At 34.2% G+C, this 19,507-nt stretch overlaps 3 protein-coding genes across 3 annotated transcripts in view; all 3 read right to left on the reverse strand.

Annotated features, from left to right (window-relative positions):
• The window catches only part of Smp_154990 (SPFH domain / Band 7 family protein,putative), a gene marked incomplete at both ends in the record, with an annotated part of 4,901 nt that extends 3,830 nt beyond the window's left edge, over nucleotides 1-1,071 (reverse strand). The window contains one exon of the mRNA XM_018790560.1: nucleotides 1,069-1,071. Coding sequence (XP_018646190.1) covers nucleotides 1,069-1,071 — 3 coding nt within the window. The remainder of the gene's footprint in view (nucleotides 1-1,068) is intronic.
• A 1,778-nt stretch (nucleotides 1,072-2,849) lies between these two features.
• Nucleotides 2,850-5,469, reverse strand: Smp_041970 (SPFH domain / Band 7 family protein,putative; the record flags this gene model as incomplete). The annotated part of the gene is made up of 2 exons (XM_018790561.1): nucleotides 2,850-2,997; nucleotides 5,417-5,469. 2 exons carry the CDS (start codon nucleotides 5,467-5,469, stop codon nucleotides 2,850-2,852), a joined length of 201 nt encoding a protein of 66 aa, XP_018646191.1.
• A 1,995-nt stretch (nucleotides 5,470-7,464) lies between these two features.
• Nucleotides 7,465-17,245, reverse strand: Smp_061140 (SPFH domain / Band 7 family protein,putative; the record flags this gene model as incomplete). The annotated part of the gene is made up of 4 exons (XM_018790562.1): nucleotides 7,465-7,686; nucleotides 10,831-10,986; nucleotides 16,723-16,832; nucleotides 17,173-17,245. The coding sequence occupies 4 exons, from the start codon at nucleotides 17,243-17,245 to the stop codon at nucleotides 7,465-7,467; spliced, it is 561 nt and encodes a 186-aa protein (XP_018646192.1).
• Nucleotides 17,246-19,507: the final 2,262 nt, after the last annotated feature.

The following is a 19,507-nucleotide window of genomic DNA, read 5'->3' on the forward strand; positions in this document are numbered from 1 at the left end:
ACTGACCAGTTGCAGTCCTAAACATCAATGTGGAGATTCAAACAAGCAATACTAAGTGAATTTTAATAGGATTATTGTTTGTTTTTTTCTTATACATAAATGATGTATGAGAAAAGATGTGTCCATCTTGTATATTTTTCCCAGTTCAATTTATTATACAACCAAAAACATTCAACTCATCAATCATTTCATCTGTTAATTACGATTGAAGAGTAACAATCAGAAAGAAAGTTGTCTAAACATAAGTCAAATATCTATTTTATAATCAAATAACTGGACTCTGTTTATTCAGACTATACATTATCATCATCATCATTAACTGACTATTATGGAAATGAAGATTGTATGAAACTTCGAAAAAAAGTGGCAAGTGTAACAATCAAATACATCATCTTACATCTACAAGCTCAACACACATATAGCTATAATACTTGACGAAGATCAGTCCATCAATCAGAATTAAAATTGCTTTTCCTAACACTATAATCATCATTACGATAAGTAGTAGTGATAGTATAGTGAAATGAACGAGAACGTAGGTAGGGACAACCGAATTCAGTCGAATACAAAATTACAGAATCTCTATGTAAAATCTGAGAACCGTACAGTAAATACTTCATTCGCAAAATGTCAATCAAATGCCTCACAGTTGATTGTTCCTTCGTTTCTACACTAATTACTCTTTGTTCTCGTTGTCTTCTCTTCGATCTTTTTAACTTTTTGTAGTCAGGTATTTCTTTTTCTATTGATGTTACACACTACTTATACCTGTCGACACTAGTAGCACCCATCACAGTTGTATGGGTTGTACTATTACCATTATTATTATTATTATTATTATTATTATTAGTAGTAGTAGTAGTAGTAGTAGTAGTAGTAGTCATGAAACAAGATTAATTATAGGACACTGAACAAAATCGATGGAACCTGAACCATACATTCAAGAGGAATATGTTGATTAATTAGTCAGTCATTAATTTATGATCTTTGAAACAGAGCTAGCCATCTTTATTTGATTTACTTAATTTCATCAAGTATTTTGATCAAATTTATTTCAGGTAAACTCACCATTTCGACCTGTGATGGATTAAAAGCCTTGGTCTATCAATTGCTAGTTTCTATTATAAGATAGTCTTAATTTTATCCTTGTGTTGGAGTGAATTTTTGCTGAGTGCTTTGGACACTAAAAGTAAGTGAACATGCGCTCACTACTGAGTTGTTGGCTCATTTTTTTCTCTTGTACTTGTTTCTTCCAGCTTTCTTCAAGCGCGCAATTCCGCAAGCTTCTTTACTACTCAAGGTACCTTCACGCTAAACGCAACGGCAACATATGATCCATTATAATCTTAATGTTTTTGTGGAAATTTGTTTCACTAATGATTTTAAGTACAAACAAAAATGATGGAGTTTTGTTCTCTGAGTTGGATGGTTTGGTCGTGGAGCTTCCATCGTCCTTCTGAAGAACATCATCTACCCGAAGTTTGTGTTGACGATGTCCTTCAGAAGGACTATGAAAGCTCCACGACCAAACCATCCATCTCAGAGAACAAAACTCCATCAAAATCAAACACCTAAGCTACAAATCTTTCCACCATCTCACAAACAGAATTGCAATATGATTAGGAATACATTGCGAATTTCTGGTTCTTGATTACTAATCAACTGTAATTGCTGTAGTTGGTGACAATGTTATCCGTAATTTTTAACAATTTTCCTCACCCATTTCTAAAAAAGGAAAAGAGACTCAGCAGAACCATAGTTTCAGTTCTAAGGGAACAATATGAATAGGTGTTTGATTACATGTTAAATACTTGGAAACTTTCAATTCGGACTTCTTGTTATTTGTCCCTTATAAGCAATATGTCTCTGATCTCTAAAAAATCGATAGTTTTAGAGAAATTCATGCTTTTTATCCAGCATACTGCTAATAATAAAACAAATGTTAGATTTGATCAGATATAGAGTAACAAGCGCCTATATAAATGAACGGAAATAATCCATAATATCGTTATATAACCGATTGTTTGCTTCTAATTTATATCAACAAAACATATGCTTTCTGTAGTGAGGGGGCTACTACTGAAACCGGAAAACACTATCTAAGATATTCAAGGAAATTGTTCATAAATTCAGTTTCTAGATAGATTGAATTTAGTTTTTTCTTTTTCTCTGTTTACCTTTAGTCTATATAGTGATTTATGTGATAACATACTTTAATCTTCATTTTTTAATTCCATCTATTGATTACAAAAAACGTTTGCCATTATAAGTAAAGATGGATAGTGGTTAGCAGTGGAATATAGGACGTGTGTGTAGTCTATTTGCGACTCATCAGCTGGATTTACCCTTATCCCAGATTTGATGTGTCACTCTTGGACTTGAACCCAGAAACACCATCAACTTATCCTCTTAGCTACTGAGTCATGATAACCTCTAGCTTGTGCAATAGGGTGAAGATTCAAACAAACAATACAAAATGAATTTTTATATCTCATTTTTAAACCTTCATTACGGTCTAAATAGATTTTTTAGCTTTTTTTCTCATCTGATGGATCTCCTCTCACTCATTATAGATGTCATTTATGACAAATTCAACTGTCAAACATCCAGATCCTTGATCGGTGATGACGTCGAGGATGATTGTTTGACAGAATGACTGTCTTATTATTATTATTCTAACAGCTTTATATACTTTTATTATCATTAAATCGAGACTAACAGACAATTTTATCAAGCTTTTGAACAGAATTTGTATATGCAATAAAGAGGAGATTCAGATTTGAAGCCTGGTAGAAAATTTGTAGCAAAGTAAATCTATTCAACAATTAGCTTGAACAAATGAAATTCTATCAAAAAAATAACAGGGATACTAAAATATCACACATGTATATATGATACCAGTTTAAGATAAACTTTACCTTAGCACGTGCTTCTCTTGTAGCTTCAGCTTCAGCGGCCATAGCTCTTTGAAGTTGTACAGGTAGACGTACATCTTTCCTAGAATGATAACAAATAGAATGAAAGTCATCATATACCGATGTTATTTATTTAAAAATCTATCAGCTATACAATGATAATAACATTCAAAGGAAATGAATAAATTAAGAATGAATGATATCAGAAATTATCAGGAACTTAGTTTGATATAAACCATTGAATTTTGAATCATGTTTTGAATGTCTTCGATATGAGAAACATCTGTTACATAGTACAATATTTTACCAATAGCCGATTTATATTTGAATGTGATTTCCTTCACTTAGTAACACTTACTAGTTTTTTCGACCTCCTAGTAACATCAACTTAATAGTCATATCCTTTAAAATAACAATAACACAGAACAGAGGACCGATCTTGAGAAGAGAGTTTTTCTATTCCTAGAAGAATTTGAAACTGTGATATATCTCAGTAAGTGTAATAAAATGATAGACTTAAAGAGAAGGTAACTTATCAGTAAATAACAATATTCAGTTGTATATTCATCTGCTGGGATTACCGGGTAAGTAATAGTGAGGTTAGACACAGGGTATTAGGGAATGATAGTAAATCACGTGGTCAGGTCACGAATCTTCATCGACTGAGATGATTGGGCCACGTGTTACGTATGCCTGAACACCGATTACCACGACGTGCTATGCTGACTAGTGTAGGGGATGGTTGAAAGGGAGTTAGGGGAGGCCAAACCAACAAGTGGCATCAGTCATTGAAGTCACTAACTTCTGGTGTGAGCCATGTTGGTAGATGTATACTACCTGGTTGGGGTCCACATGACTATCGTAACCAATGGTTGGATACTGTGGGTGACACGGCTCAGAATCGATCACAATGTAAAATTAATTGGCGCCATAAACTTTTTGTTTTCTTATCTATCAGTTTAGACAAAATAAACATTCAATTATAGCTACGTAATAAGTTGAATAGAGAGAGAGAGTGTGTGAGAGAAAATTATGTAATCATAAATTGTTTGTTTGTCGTTGTTCTTCTGGGAAACTTGTTAAGATGTCTGTATACACTACCACTATTAAAAATGTGCTAAGCTTTCGAATGTAGTTTTCTTTATTGACGAATTAACAGTATCGTATAGAAGGATCCCGCGAACAGGATCGTAGATGTGCAGTACTGAGGAGTCCCGCAGTAGGACGAAACGGTGTCCAGCGCTTCCTGGTTTTCAATGGTGGTCTAATATCAATCGGTTCATGACCTCAATCAAAGCCATGATAATCTCTATAACCCCATACTGATAATTCATCTTTTATTCTATGTGAAGATTAAGCATCATTTCTTATTTCTAACATAGTTTTGAATTTATCAATAATTTCCAAAAAACACAATAGGAGTATAGTTATCATTGAAATTCTTTTAAACGATAGATATAAACGAAAGTCATGAATTCGAAACATGTAAGTTAGGGTCCAGTCTCTTGTCAGCATATGTGCATCCTGTGCGGATTATCTCCATATTGCCTGAAGTCACAAGCTTTATAAGCAAAGATGAATAGCGGATAGCAGTGGAATCAAGTACGTGCGTTTCGTTCTATCTGGGACTCGTCAGCTGGATGTATCTGCGTCTCAGAGTTGATGTTCACAATGGGAAGATACAAGTAAACAACACCAATTGTACAAGCAGGTAGCTATCAGGACTCAGTAGCTAAGTGGATAACGTGATGGCATTTGGAGCAAACGGTACTGGGTTCGAGTTCCAGAGTGAACATCAACTTTGAGATGCAGGTACATCCATCTGACGAGTCCCAAATAGGACGAAAGGCGCATCCTGGATTCCATTGCTAGCCACTATCCATCTTTGCTTATGTAAGTTATGGATTATAAACCAGGACGGTTTTATGTAGAATCATAGTTATAATGAAATGGTGTATATCATAATCAAATAAAATTATATAATAGAATGAGGATAAAGTGGGAATCTTAAATATGAAATTAGCTGACGAGAATGCCGATTCATCATGTCAATGTTTTTACTTAAAAAGGAATAAATAAATTGAGAAAAGAAGAGAAATACTACTGTAGAAATGTTATTTGATCGAGTACTAAATAGTAACCATGGCCACTGTTGTCCGATATTTAATGTGACTTAATTAACTTGACATTGCATAAAATATGTTTTAATATTAAACAAAAGGAAAAATCGAACATGAAGCTCTGACTGACTTCGATTGTATGTTAGCATTGACCAGTAGAGCAAATCTAAACTATTTCTTTGGAAACATCTTTAAATTTAACGCTTAGTAATGTAGTTTCGAGTTATAATGAGAATATAAGATTCATCAAATTTGGAGATAAGAACTGTTGACAAGTGTTAACTAGCATGAAATTTAGGTTTAGGAATTCCCATTCACCATCTAGGGCTTAGAAACTTACATATATGGAGTCAATAACAAATATATTATGAATTGACTTACACTTCAACACGTTCTACTTTAACGCCCCATGGATCAGTTGCATCATCAAGCATTGTCTAATAGAAAGAATAAATAAAGAAAAGAAACACTTGTCAATCTGACAAAGTTGTTTGGTGCAGGTCGACTTAGGTTTGATAAGTATTAAAGACGGGGAAATAATAAAAAAACTTTTTCTTTACAGTAATAAGCTCCTTAGTAATACATATCTACTTCCCCAATAGAGATAAAACCCATGGCTTACAGACTCCGTATTATGTACTTAACCTTTTTACCACTCAGGCGACAAGTTTAAGCTGATACAATAGATCATAAAGATGGTTTGCAGTTCAGTAGGTGGATTTTTTATATATTTGATTTTTGAGCTAGGTGAAGTAATAGTTCAGCAATTAATTGTCTTTCTAAATAATATGATATGTGCCAATAATATTGTCTAGAAGGTCCAAATCATCCTTCACAACTAAACTATACAACTCAGAGAACGTAACACTTTCTGAGCCAAACTGATATACTTCACACCAACACAGAAAGTGAAAAGGTAGACGTTTTTATGTACTTATGTCATAAATTCATTAAAAATATAGTAACAGACTAAAAGTGTTTTAGCCATAAATTAACGTGTTTACTACAATGTTACATTCTTTGAAAGCTAAGTAACCTTATAAGAATCATTTTAATCACAGTGGCCTGCTTGAATATCTGAACTACCTGTTGTTCCTCTCATCTAAATATTTCAACAAGTTATCTGTTTTTGTTTGTTTATTTTAACACATTATTGTGTCTACTAATCACACAACCTATTTAGACGCGATTATGAAAAAGTTTACTATCTTTCGCTGCACAATTTCCAAAAATGTACAATCAGAAGCATCATTATTGTGGCATTAAAAAAATAAACATTATTCAAATGTCGACTCCTGAACTACGAACATCTGTCTAACTGCCGATCACTCAATATTTATAGTCACTATCGATCAAGAAATAAGGAAAGGAGACTTGTTGAAATACTGTGTGTAGTGAACAAGAACACCGGTTGATGACAATCGAATGTATTTTAGCACAACATTACAGAACATCTAATTAAAATATGAGAACCATATAGTGAAGAGTTAATTTTCAAAATAACAATCAATTGTCTCAATTTCACTGTTTCTTCTGCAAATATCCGTCCATAGTCTCTGATTATAATGGTTCATGCATTTTCATACCAATTACGTGCCGTTCCCGTTCTCTCGTTATCGATCTTCTACTGAAATACATTCAATGACTGACCATAACCATATACTACTTATGTGGATATCAGTAACCCACACGACAATATTACTAATGATAATAATAATATGGATTCAAAAGTACAACCTTACAGTTCGAACTTTAGAAAAATATTGAACAATTAATAATAATTGAAACCTGAGGTTAAATTGAAGGCTAGACCACCAGAGAAAACGTGGAAGCACTGGACGGCCGTTTCGTCGATGAATAAATTTTCCAAAAAAACGTTTTGTGACATTTAAATTATAAAAACTATTTTCATACTGGTGTCCTCAATTTCCTGGAATTGGTTGGAAGTTAGACATCGTTGAATGCCGGCTCAGTGGTCTATCGGTTAAATGCTCGCGCGCGAGACTGGCGGGCCATGGGTTCGGATCTCGAGAGGCGGGATCGTGGATGCGCACTGCTCGGGAGTCCCACAATAGGACGAAACGACCGTCAAACAGTGCTTCCAGTTTTCCATGGAGGTCTAGCTTCAATTGACTAATGATTTCAACTATATAACATATAGAATGTCTCAGTTTTGTAAGTACACACATACACGTACAAGTGGCTCTCTGATTAATCATACGTGTTATTACATAATCACTCACAATCACCAGTTAGTTGTAATTTTCCCCACGATGGTTGATTAAAATAAGTGGTTACATTTATTCCTAACTAATTAATTTACAATTATGTTTTCATGATTACAATAAGTTACCGACATTCTCATCTGTAACTTGATTTAAGAAATAAAACAAAATAGTGAAGATAGAAATTTATCGAAAGTTATAAAATCAATCAATTTTTTTTACCTGCATAGACGTTGAAATCGATTCACGTTCAGATAAAATCTCAGCTAAATTCTTTGTACCTAAAACATTTCTTAATGTAGTCGCTGCTAGTAGGCGTGTTGATCGGTCAGCATCTTCAACATTGGTTATTGCTACGACAGGATTGTATATACGATAATAAACTACAGCGTCTACAGCTACTGTAACTGAATCTTTCGTAAGAACCTGAAGACAAAACAAAGAAAAGATTAGTAGGATTAAAATAACGTAAAATGAAGCATGTTTCAATGATGATTGTTTGTTTAGTAAGATTTATACCGGGTTTATTATTGGGGAGGGACGTTTACTAACTATGTTCAATGATTTTTTGTGAATCTTTCATTGCCATCCTAAACAATGTCTTCATCATCTACTTCATGTAAAAGTGAGCTTTCTAACTATTGCACAAATATCATACCGGTTCATTCTAACTGACTTGTTTGTGACTGGTTGCCTTCGTGGGTTTAGTTACCTTCGTTTGCCTTCGTATTCGCGTTGACTGCCTTTATTGATTGACCTATGACATTGTGACTGACTGACTTCTTCTGTATGGTTTCATAAATTGGGTCAGTGTTGAAGTGTGTATTGACTACTAATTTATTTGGATTCCATACTTATAGAGATTTTCTGCAATTCTAAGAGTTGTCCCGACCCAAAATTTGGACATTTACACAATCAAATTAATGTCCATGGTTATCAGTATGAATTGATATCATTGATGATATATCATTTTACCTAACTGCTTATATGTGTTTATTTGTACAAAGATAATAGGAGCACCTGTTTTGTCCTATGTATTACTCTTCGCAACTGGTTCAATTTATTTCATGAACAATGTTAAAATTGTCTTCCTTTGATGTTGAGTTTTTTTATCTGAATAGAATGGAATGAAGTGACTGTGTTGGTTTATGAGTGACGTAGACACTAAAGGAGTTTAGGAGCCTTGTAATCGTTTCTGAGATATTTCTGATACTTAATTGAATGTTATATAGTTGAAATCATGAGTCAATTGAAGCTAGACCACCAGAGAATACCTGGAAGCACTGGACGGCCGTTTCGTTCTATTGTGGGACTCCTCAGCAGTGCGCGTCTACGATCCCGCCTCGAGAGCGAGATTCGAACCCAGGACCTATCAGTCTCGCGCACGAGTGCTTAACCACCAGACCACTGAGTCGGTCGGCATCCAACGGTGTTAATGTCTAACTTCAACCAATCCACGAAATTGAGCAACCGTTCACCGATTGTCTTCAGTGAGTTGTTATCCCCAACAGACGTGGTTGAACTCCACTGGTCACTGCTTCTCACTAGAACTCCAGGAAATACCTCATGGAGCGAGTCACTAGTGAGCATAAGATCATTATCAGAAGGGGGTTTTGTGGAGATTTTAGTAATTTCAGATAATTGAAATCATGAGTCTTATTAGAATGATTGTTTTCTTGATTACCGAGATTAGTTTCTAGACAGTTTATTGATTGACCAGAAAACTTTAGATGAAATTTTTTGGGGAAGCCGTTCTAAAAGAAGATGGACTTGAAATGAGTTTCCCACTTTTGTGTAGTGAAAATACTTCAATGAGTATCGGCTCTTTCAAGAAGTGTTTGAGCACAAATCCTTTAAAGTTCTGTTAAGCTGTTACTAGTGTTGTTTAACATTTTATTCATGATGCTTGATTGCCTGGATATTTGTGTTTCCAAAGTTCCGGTGTTTAGATTAAGACATTCAGGAACAAGACCTTGTTGGCTACTTCTCTCTCTCTCTTCAAAAATGATATTAATCAAATTCTGAGTTCTTTTTTTAAAACAAAATTCATTCTACAGTTCCATGGAACATAACTGAAGAGATTAAGTCAACGTTTTCATTGGGATGAATTTTTTTAAAATGCTCATCAGTTGATTTACCTTCTCACTTATTTTCATTAATTCAACGAATATTAATGAAAAAGGATTCAGTAAGTATAATAAGTTCGACTATAACATTAATCTTAATCTGACATCAAGTTGTGTGTATCCAAGTGTGTAAAAATGTATATTTGACTATATGACAACAAAATTATGAATTAGAGACAACTAAACGTTACATGTGATCAGAATATGTTTTAATGAACTTGATTAATGACTTGAGGATAATGTTTAATATCTAAGATCTCTTAAAAATGATGAACCCTGGAAAATTTGTGAATATATATATATTCCTGTTTTTGACACTAGTATTCCTGTACTAAACGTTACTACTTTCATATTTGAAAGCATGAGTCAATTGAAGCTAGATCACCTAGGAAAACTTGGAAGCACTGGACGGCCACCTCGTCCTATTATAGGACTATTCAGCAGTGCACATCCACGATCGCGCCTCACGAGATTCGAACCCAGGACCTATCAGTCTCTCGCGCGAGCGCTTAACCACTAGACCACTGACCCAGCACCCAAAGTTGTTAATGTCCAACTTTAACCAATCCACGAAGCTGAGCAACCATTTCACCAATGTCTTTGGTGAGTTGATATCTCACAACAGACCTAGTTGAACTCCACTGGTCACTGCTTCTCACTTGAACTCCAGGAATTACCTCTTGAAGTCAGTCACTAGTGAGCATGTGATTATAATCATTATAAACGTTACTAATTTTTTTTCTTCCATGAAATTAAAAATGACAATGTTATCCAAATTTAATTCAATGGTTCTTTTGGTGAAGAAGAAAAAAATAATTGGTGAGACTATAATTTGTGGACGACCTTTGAGCAACGCTAAAATGATCTTGAAAATGTCCATTTACTTACTAGGGTTAAATGAGGGTTATAAATTAGTGCAAGGAACTGGAATTAAGATTTATGGTTGAATGTTAGTGTTAAGAATTATATTTAATGTTTTCGTCACGAACTAGCATCATCTATAATGCCGAAATGATATTTAGCCAAATAAGTGGATGAATCTCGCACCAAAATAGAAGACCTGCTATCTTAAATCTGATTGGTGGTCACGCAATTTCGTAGGTTGGTTGAAGTTAGACATAAACATCTTTGGATACCGGTTCAGTGGTCTAGAGGTTAGGCGATCGAAGGTCCTGGGTTCGAATCCTACGTGTGGGATCGTGGGTGCGCACTACGGAGGAGTCCCATGATCGGACGAAACAGCCATCTAGTGTGTACAAGTTTTCATTGGTGATCTAACGTCAATCAATTCATGATCCCAATCAAAAACTTAACAATCTCCACTACCTCAAACTGATAGCAATGGAATAATTTTGGTTGTCACATGTTTCAATTTGAAAGAAAAAAAGAGAATTTATCAGCCACAAAACCCATCAGTGCTCAAACATATATATATATATCTTACTTCTTGAGGTGGAACATCAAATGTTACAGTTCGTAAATCAACTTTACGAATTGAATCAATACATGGTGCAATAAAGAAAAGTCCTGGTCCACGAGCACCTTTAGGTAAAATTCTACCTAATCGAAATATAACTGCTCTTTCATATTCAGCTACAACCTATAAGTAAATATAAAAGTATACAGGATTAAGAATAACTTTATTAGAACCCTAGATAATATGAAAATAAATAAGCAATATAAATTATATATATAATAATAACAATTATATATATATATATATGTTATATAGTTTCACAGTTATATAATATACCCTTATGGGCCAGGGTAATTTTGTACTGGTTTTCGGGAGAACCAGATACCATCTACAATTTCACGCGACAACCCAAACAGTACAGCTCAATCCCGCTTAACAGAAGAGCCAGACACTTCCCAGGCTTAACCCAAGCAGTACAGCTCAATCCCGCCCCATAGGAGAACTAGACGCTATATGGGTTTCAACGCTACAATCCGAACAGTACAGCTCAATCTTGTGGCGCAACCACACAAGTATCAAGCACCCTGGTGGCCGAGTGGTTAATATAGCTATTGGTATGTTCTAGAATCATCAGCTATTTAAGTGGATATAAAAACTTTACAAGATTTTTTTTCTAAAACAAAAACTAGTAAGATCGATCAGTTTCTACACAAGAAAAAAAACTCTTCAATTATTTTTTTTCCTCCATCTATATACAATATTCTTTTCGGATTAGTTGAATAAAGAGTGAAAACTTAGATATCTTAGTTATCAGATTACCAAGGTTGTCCCTATTTTCTTGTAATAAATAAAATAATACTTAAATAGTTCATCAATCTATAATTTATTCTCATATTTTTCTTCTTTTTTAATATGAGACAACTCAGTTTTTGTAATATTGTGTGGTCAAGTGCCCTGTTTAATATATGATATGATGATTCCCGCTAATTGGAGAGCAGCGATTTATCGATCTGACCAGTGACATACGAAACATGTACGAGCAATCTAGAGCACTTGTCGATGCTGTTTTCTGCCTAACCTAGCCAGTTAAGTCCGGAACATCAATAACAGCCTCTGCAATATGAATCATTTATTTCAAGCATACTGAGTTGGTGAGCGGCCTATGCTCTTCGACGAGGGGTACACAGGCGTAAGTAAGTATACTGAGTTTATATACCAATCAAACTGACCACATCGTACCATAAAATAGAAAATAACATTTGTACACAACTCAGCTAAACCCGGCTGTGAATAAAAGGGGAACAGTAATTAATAGACTAGGTATAACTCAGGAATAGTAAATCGTACAGTAATAGTCTATAGGTCAAAATAAAGCTCATAATAAAAGGAACATGAATATGAATAGTTGAGTTACTTAGTAATTATAAAATAGGAAATATATATATCATATTGGTGCACAAATAGTCCTCAAAAGTTACCATTCATAATTCTCTTCGGAATATAACAGTTTTAAATCATACTATTTGATAAGCTCAATTCAAAATGATTAATAGAATTAATAAATATGTATTTGGGATTTTATTTCAAAGTGATATGCTTAAGCTAAGTCGATTTTCTCGGTAACGAACGAAGGCCAATGACACAATGACACGATAGGCTAATCCAATCCGTTGTCCCAGGCCCCGCTAACTAGAGGAAGAAGTCCAAGGCGAAGTAGGGGAATATATATTCCCCAACACAAAGTTAATCAATAAAATTCATTTTAGATGACCCTAAACATTAAAAAAAAAATTCAGTTACTGTGTTTGATCTCCATAAAGATACCTTTAAAGTTTTTTACAGTTAAATGAAATTGATCAATCATATAGATTGTTTTTATTTGGTTAAATGAATGAATCATTGATTTTATAACACTTTTGATAATATATTATATTAAATGGTTACTAGAATCTTTCAGGTAATAATCGTCTGTGGTAAATTTTATAATTCAAGACCTTGAATAAAATGAAATCAACAATCCCTTGGTATTGTTTGTTTGAATTTTCCCATTGATGTGTTAGGACTGTAATTGATCAGTCTCTTATTAGCATATGTGCATCCTATGTAGATTGCCTCGATATTGCCTTAATTCACGAGCATTCTAAGTAAAGAATGATAGTGGCTAGCAGTGGAATCCAAAACGCGAGTTTAAAGTGAACAGTACTGGCTTCAAGTCCCAGAGTGGACATCAACTCTGAGATGCAGCTACATCCAGCCGATGAGTCCCGAATGGGACGAAACGCGCGTCCTGGATTCCACTGCTAGCTACTATCCATCATTGCTTATAAAACAACAATCATTTCAGAATAAATCTTCGTAAAATGGAAGGATTTTTTCAATAAAGACTTCTTTTTTTCCCAAATTGGTTCAATGTGTTTTTAAAACTGACATAGAAAAACACATGATATACATTGTGTCAAATAATTTGAAGGTAGCAATTTATAAAAAGTGATGTTTTTTTCTAAAAATGAGGAAGTTTTTATCCAATATTATTTTATTTATAAACAAATAAAATAAGGAGTCATTTCCTACTAAATTATAAATTCTAGTATTGTTTAGTGTTGTGCCGGTCATTGTATTTTCTGTGGAATTGCTTGACGGACTTGTGCTTGTTGCTGAAACCCCTTCTAATCTGGCAACACATAACGAGAATACAAAGACTGGTGGTATGCCTTATATCCCGACGAGAATGATGAATGGTAACTTTTGAGGACTATTTATACACCAATACGATACATATATTTTTATTGTATAATTGTTAATCAACTAAACTGTGGGTATTCATGTTTCTCTTATTATAAGCTTTATCTTGATTCATACACTATTATTAGACGATTTACCGTTCTCGAGTTATGTCCAGTCTATTAATTACACTTTACCACATTTACAACCGCTTTTGGATAGATCTTGTACAAATATCGTTTTCTACTTTTTGGTGCGATGTAATCTGTTTGGTTTGTATATAAGCCGAGTATGTTTGAAATACATGATTCATATCGGTGTTCTGGACATGACGGGCAGGGCATGCAGTAGGAAGGACCGATAAGGACTCTAGACTATTCGTACGGGTTTTATGCTTCATTGGTCCGGTCGATAAATCACTGTCCCCTAATTGGCAGTATCATCACGTCATATACTGGTAGCGGCACAAGGCCACAAGTTATAACAGTATGGATTTACTTAACCTCTGAACTAAATTAAACCGATATATGAATATCCCACTTTATATATGGTTTATTTGCAACCGGATTTGTATGACATTAATGATGAATGTATTCGTAAAATCTCAACGAATGGATTTGAAGTAAATCCAACGTTTTGCTTGACAGTCTAGTCCAAGCTTTTTCAAGGAAATATAATATAATCACATCAAACGCGGACTCCAAGCCGGTTCACCAAGCTGCTAAATCCGAATACCCGCTAGCTTGTACCACTGGGATGAACTCCATTATTTATTTGTAGATGTTTAAATCTCATGGTTGATGGTAATGACTGAATTTTTATCAAGTTAGAATGAATCACACTTCCTAGATTTTATTGTTAGTCACTATCCATCCGTACTTAAATATTTGACACTTAATGGCATTATCAAGTTCATCCGCTCTCTATGCACATATGTTTACAAACACATATATACAACCAAATTTACAACTGTATCATAAATTGACATAACAGGTTGATGCAAGGCGTTATCTGACCTTATACAAAGTAGGAAAACTAAGGTTACTTACAGTGTATATATTTATAGGTAACTGCTAATGACCTTTCATTTGTTTACTTTTTTAAAATATGTATACTTGTCTATATCTGTTTATCTATATTGCACTATGTCGGTGTAACCCAATAAATGTACTGAGATAGCAATTCACAGGTTGACTGATTTCATAGTTAATCCAAATATTGTACCATGTGTCGTATATTCTTCTTTATAGTTCGTTTACCAGTATGAATGCTTAAAATGTATGCTTTCTCGAAAAATTCGTATTCATTTTATCAACGAGATAAGTTTAAAGTCTTATCTATAATATATACGTATTAACTGAGTCAAATGCACTGCCATATATGTTTTAACCTATGTTATGACTCCCCGACAGTAAATATTCACTGCTCCATACAGAATATTCAGGTTGTATGGCATACATACAATAACATTCCAGTCCATTTGAGGTATAACCCAATCTTTATACAATCATATTCATAACTTATTGTGTAGAACTGAAAATGATATTTAAATAATATGAAAACTCTACCTAAATATTTCACATAGTACATATATATCAGTACATTTCAATTATCATTTACAACAGCATTTTTAATATAAGATACATACATAGTATACTTCTTCATTACTGTTATTCATTTTCATTATATGCCGAAAATCACTATTCATATTTGTACACAGCATAGAAAACTACTTGCTAATTCTGACGTTTCGTGACTTAGTGTAAGCCACTTCTTCAGAGAATAAATAAATATTAGAAAAAGGTTTTCCCAATTACAGAGAAAGGAGAGTAGCTGAAGTGTTGCATATAATGCTTAATCCTGCTTCTCTCAACAGAAAAGAAGGCCTTACCGTACACTCTACTTGGATTAACTATCCTAGCCACCTAGTCTGATATTATTTACAATTCACGCTATTACCTTACAAATTGAACTCTATCCTTTCTCACCATAAAAGTCATACAATTTTCATCCTTAACAGCGCGCACATACACACACAAAAATTTACATACATGTCGCTTATGAATCACCTTGACCGAAATGACATGACACTGATTTTTTCAGATCTTTCGTGGATCAGTTGAAGTTAAACAATAACACCATCGGACGCCGGCTCAGTAGTCTAGCGGTTAAGCGCTCGCGCGAGAAACTCATAGGTCCTGGGTTGGAATCTTGCGAGGCGGGATCGTGAATGCGCACTGATGAGGAGCCCCATAATAGGACGAGGTGGCCGTTCAGTGCTTCCAGGTTTTCCGTGGTTTAGCTTTAATTGATTCATGATCTCAACTACTTTTTTAACAAAGAGAATTTCTGTATTATCATCATCTAGAATTAAATGATTTCTATTTCAACTCTTACTAATATTAATTATTAGTCTTTAATGACCTATGTCTATTTCGAGTAGATTTCATAGATATTACCTCTAGTTATAAATTTTAGTACAGTTATGTTGTGGGTAGCAGTGGAATTTAGATAGTGCTTTCTATCCAACTTGGGATTCATTAACCGAATAATATTTTCGTGTTTAAACAGAAAGATACTGGATTCAAGTTTCCGAATGAACATCAACAATGAAATTCAGGTATATCAAATTGACAATTTTGAAACTGGAAAAAACTTGTGTCCTAGATTCCATGATAAGCTGCGATTCAACTTTACTACAAAAATTGACTATTTCAAATAGTCAGTATTCGTCACATATATGCTCATGTTAGAAATTGGTATCAATGAAATAACACTGGACTCTTGTTTTGTTCTAGTTTAGAATTCCTTGTCAGTTTGGAACCATTAGCGTTATACAAGCAAGAAATACAAGATATTTAGAACTTTCAATGAACAAATGATAACTCAACATCACTTAATTAGAATTTATTGATTTATATTTCTGATTTCAATCATTAGAAATACATGGCTCAGTACTGGTCAGTGTGAAATAAACAAACACCTCACTTCCACCCGAAGTTTGTGCTGCTGATGTCGTTCAGGAGGACGATGAAAGCTTCACGACGAAACCATCCAGCTCACAGAACAAAACTCCATCAAAATCACCCACCTCAGCTACAAATCATCTCTACCATCTCGAAATAAACAAAGTTAAGCATAAAAACTATAATAACGCTGTATTATTTACAGAAATTAATTCTATACAAATTAACTTACTTTAATACAGAAAAATAGCGAGAAAGGAAATGTAATAATAATGAATAAGTATGAAATTGTAATCAAAATGGCACTGCATATTCCATAATCACCCGATTTTCTTGATGGATCTGAAATGAATTAAAATATAGAAAAAAAATGGGTAACATAAATTGAAGGAAATTAGCAGATTGTCTTATAAACTAACAGTTTATATCATGAAATGATCTTAATTGGATAATCATTGATAAATGAGAAGCACCTAGTATCTATTTCGTCCCACTATGAGAACTGTGAACAGTGTACATCTATGACCTCTCTTTGGACCGAACCGAAGACTTTCAGCTCTCATAGTGGGTGTTCAGCCTTTATATTGTTGAGCAGGTTTTTCATGGTTTATATTTCTAACTCCATAGAATTTGCACTATCCTAGAACCATTATCCGATTCCAATACTGGGTAACTGAATTACATCCAATATGGCTTCTCATTACATCACCGAGAATTAGTTCTCGATTTAGGCTACTAGTTAGTCTGTTATCCATATAGGGTAGTTTGAGAAGATTATTGAACTTTATGGGAATAAATAATAATTATTAGAAATTGACTCAGTGCTTTGAATGTTGATTGCTTACTATAAGACTTCGATGTTATGTTTCAATTCCAAGTGGGATCACGGGTGTACACTGCGAGTTCTGCATTATAACTACTTGATTTTCAGTAGTTGTTTGACTAAGACTAGTCCATGATGTAAACTAATGAAACCAAGATTCGAGTTTATTTCTTTTTCAACCACAACACTATATCAATTATCTTCACTCTTTATCCGCACGAGTATCGCAAGTCGACTGTAGTTGAAATTTCTAATGATCAAAATTTCATACTTTGTGGTGGTGAATATAACTTGTTCCCTAAAAGATCTGAAAGTCATACGTTTAGTGTCACTTAATATCTTATATTCACATACTACTGAGGGATATCGAACTAAGACAAAGCATCTCTGTTCATTACTAGTTGCAATACAATAATCTAATGTCATTGTGTAAAAGTGTTAGGATAGGACAACATACAAGAACATGTTTTCATTCAGTGTAACATTTACTCAGTATAACATTCCCTTATATTAATTTAGTGTTAATATCCTTCAGTAATAACATCCCCTAAAAAAACATTTTCTCACAATTTAGTTTATAATTGATATTTATCATAGTTGAAAGCATCAGTTCATTGAAGCTAGACTACCAACGAAAACCCGGAAGCACTGGACGGCCACCTTGTCCTATTATGGGACTCCTCAGAAGTGCTCATCCACGATCTCGCCTCTCGAGATTAGAACCCAGGACCTACCAAAATCGTGCCAGAGCACTTAGCCGATAGACCACTGAGCCGACATCCGATGGTGTTAATGTTTAACTCCAACCAATCCACGAAGTTGAGCAACCGTTCATCAATTGTGTTTAGTGAGTTCCTATCTCCACAAAAACCCCTTCTGATATTTATTAGCTAGTCATCAAATGTCGCTACATTCTACATAAAAGTAAATCCATTTAGTGAATAAGTGAGAGTAAACAGAATTCACATTTTTCATTAGTTTTTATCTTCTTGATATTATCGCGCAAATCTTAGGTTGTCCTGTTATAAGTAACCGTTTTCAATGATTATATCAAATAGAAACTTACCTAAAATTAAATAGAAAAAATTCTTCAAATATCTTTCTTTTTATCTCTTAATACAATATTAACATACTTTTAAGTTAAAGATGGATAGTGGCTAGCAGTGGAGTCAAGGACGCGCGTTTTGTCCTATTTGGGACTGGTCAGCTGGATATACCTGCATCTAAGAGATGATGTTCACTCTGGGACTCGAACCCAGTACCGTTCGCTTCAGACGTTATCGCGTTATCCGCTTAGCTACTGAGTCGTGATAGCCACATGTTTGTGCGATGTGTTAAAGTTAAAATTCACTTGTTGTTGTTCACTTGTATCTTCCCATTGTTAATTAGAACTACAATTGATCAGTCTCTTGTTGCCATATGAGCATATTGTGGGTATTTCCCCGATATTTCTTTCAGTTACAAGCTTTATAGGCGAAGGTTCAGGTCACGGAGTGAACAACTCTGAGATGCAGGCACACCCATCTGACGAGTCCCAAATAGGACAAAACTTGCTTCCTGGATTCCATTGCTAGCCATCAATCATCCTTACTTATAAAGCTTGCTACTTCACGCAATATTGAGGCAATTCGCATAGGATGCACATATGCCATTAAGAGACTAATCAATTCCAGTCCTAAATAACAATGGGAAGATACAAGCAAATTAAATTATCTTAATGTCCTAAAACAACATTTATTAATTCAATTAAATATTGAATTTTAATTAAATTGTACATTTGCAAAAAAATATTTTTTTTAAAAAATTAATGTTGTTGTCATAATATTTCACTGGAACATATTTCTACTTATTATATATTGAACATTAAACAGTCTAAGGGGGTTTTTTGTGAAGATTTTTAGTAATTCTTTATATATAAATGAAATCATGAATCGATTGAAGCTAGACCACCATGGAAAACCTGGAAGCACTGTTTGACGGCCACCTCGTCCCATTGTGGGACTCCTCAGCAGTGCGTATTCACGATCCCACCTCACGAGATTCGAACCCAGTAGTCCCACAATAGGACGAAACGGCCGTCAAACAGTGCTCCCAGGTTTTCCACGGTGGTCTAGCTTCAATTGACTCATGATTTCAATTATATATATTAAACAGTTTAAATTCACTTAGTATTGTTTGTTTGAATCTTCCCATC

The sequence above is a fragment of the Schistosoma mansoni genome, assembly GCF_000237925.1.
Source record: "Schistosoma mansoni, WGS project CABG00000000 data, supercontig 0062, strain Puerto Rico, whole genome shotgun sequence".
NCBI classification, from domain to species: domain Eukaryota; kingdom Metazoa; phylum Platyhelminthes; class Trematoda; order Strigeidida; family Schistosomatidae; genus Schistosoma; species Schistosoma mansoni.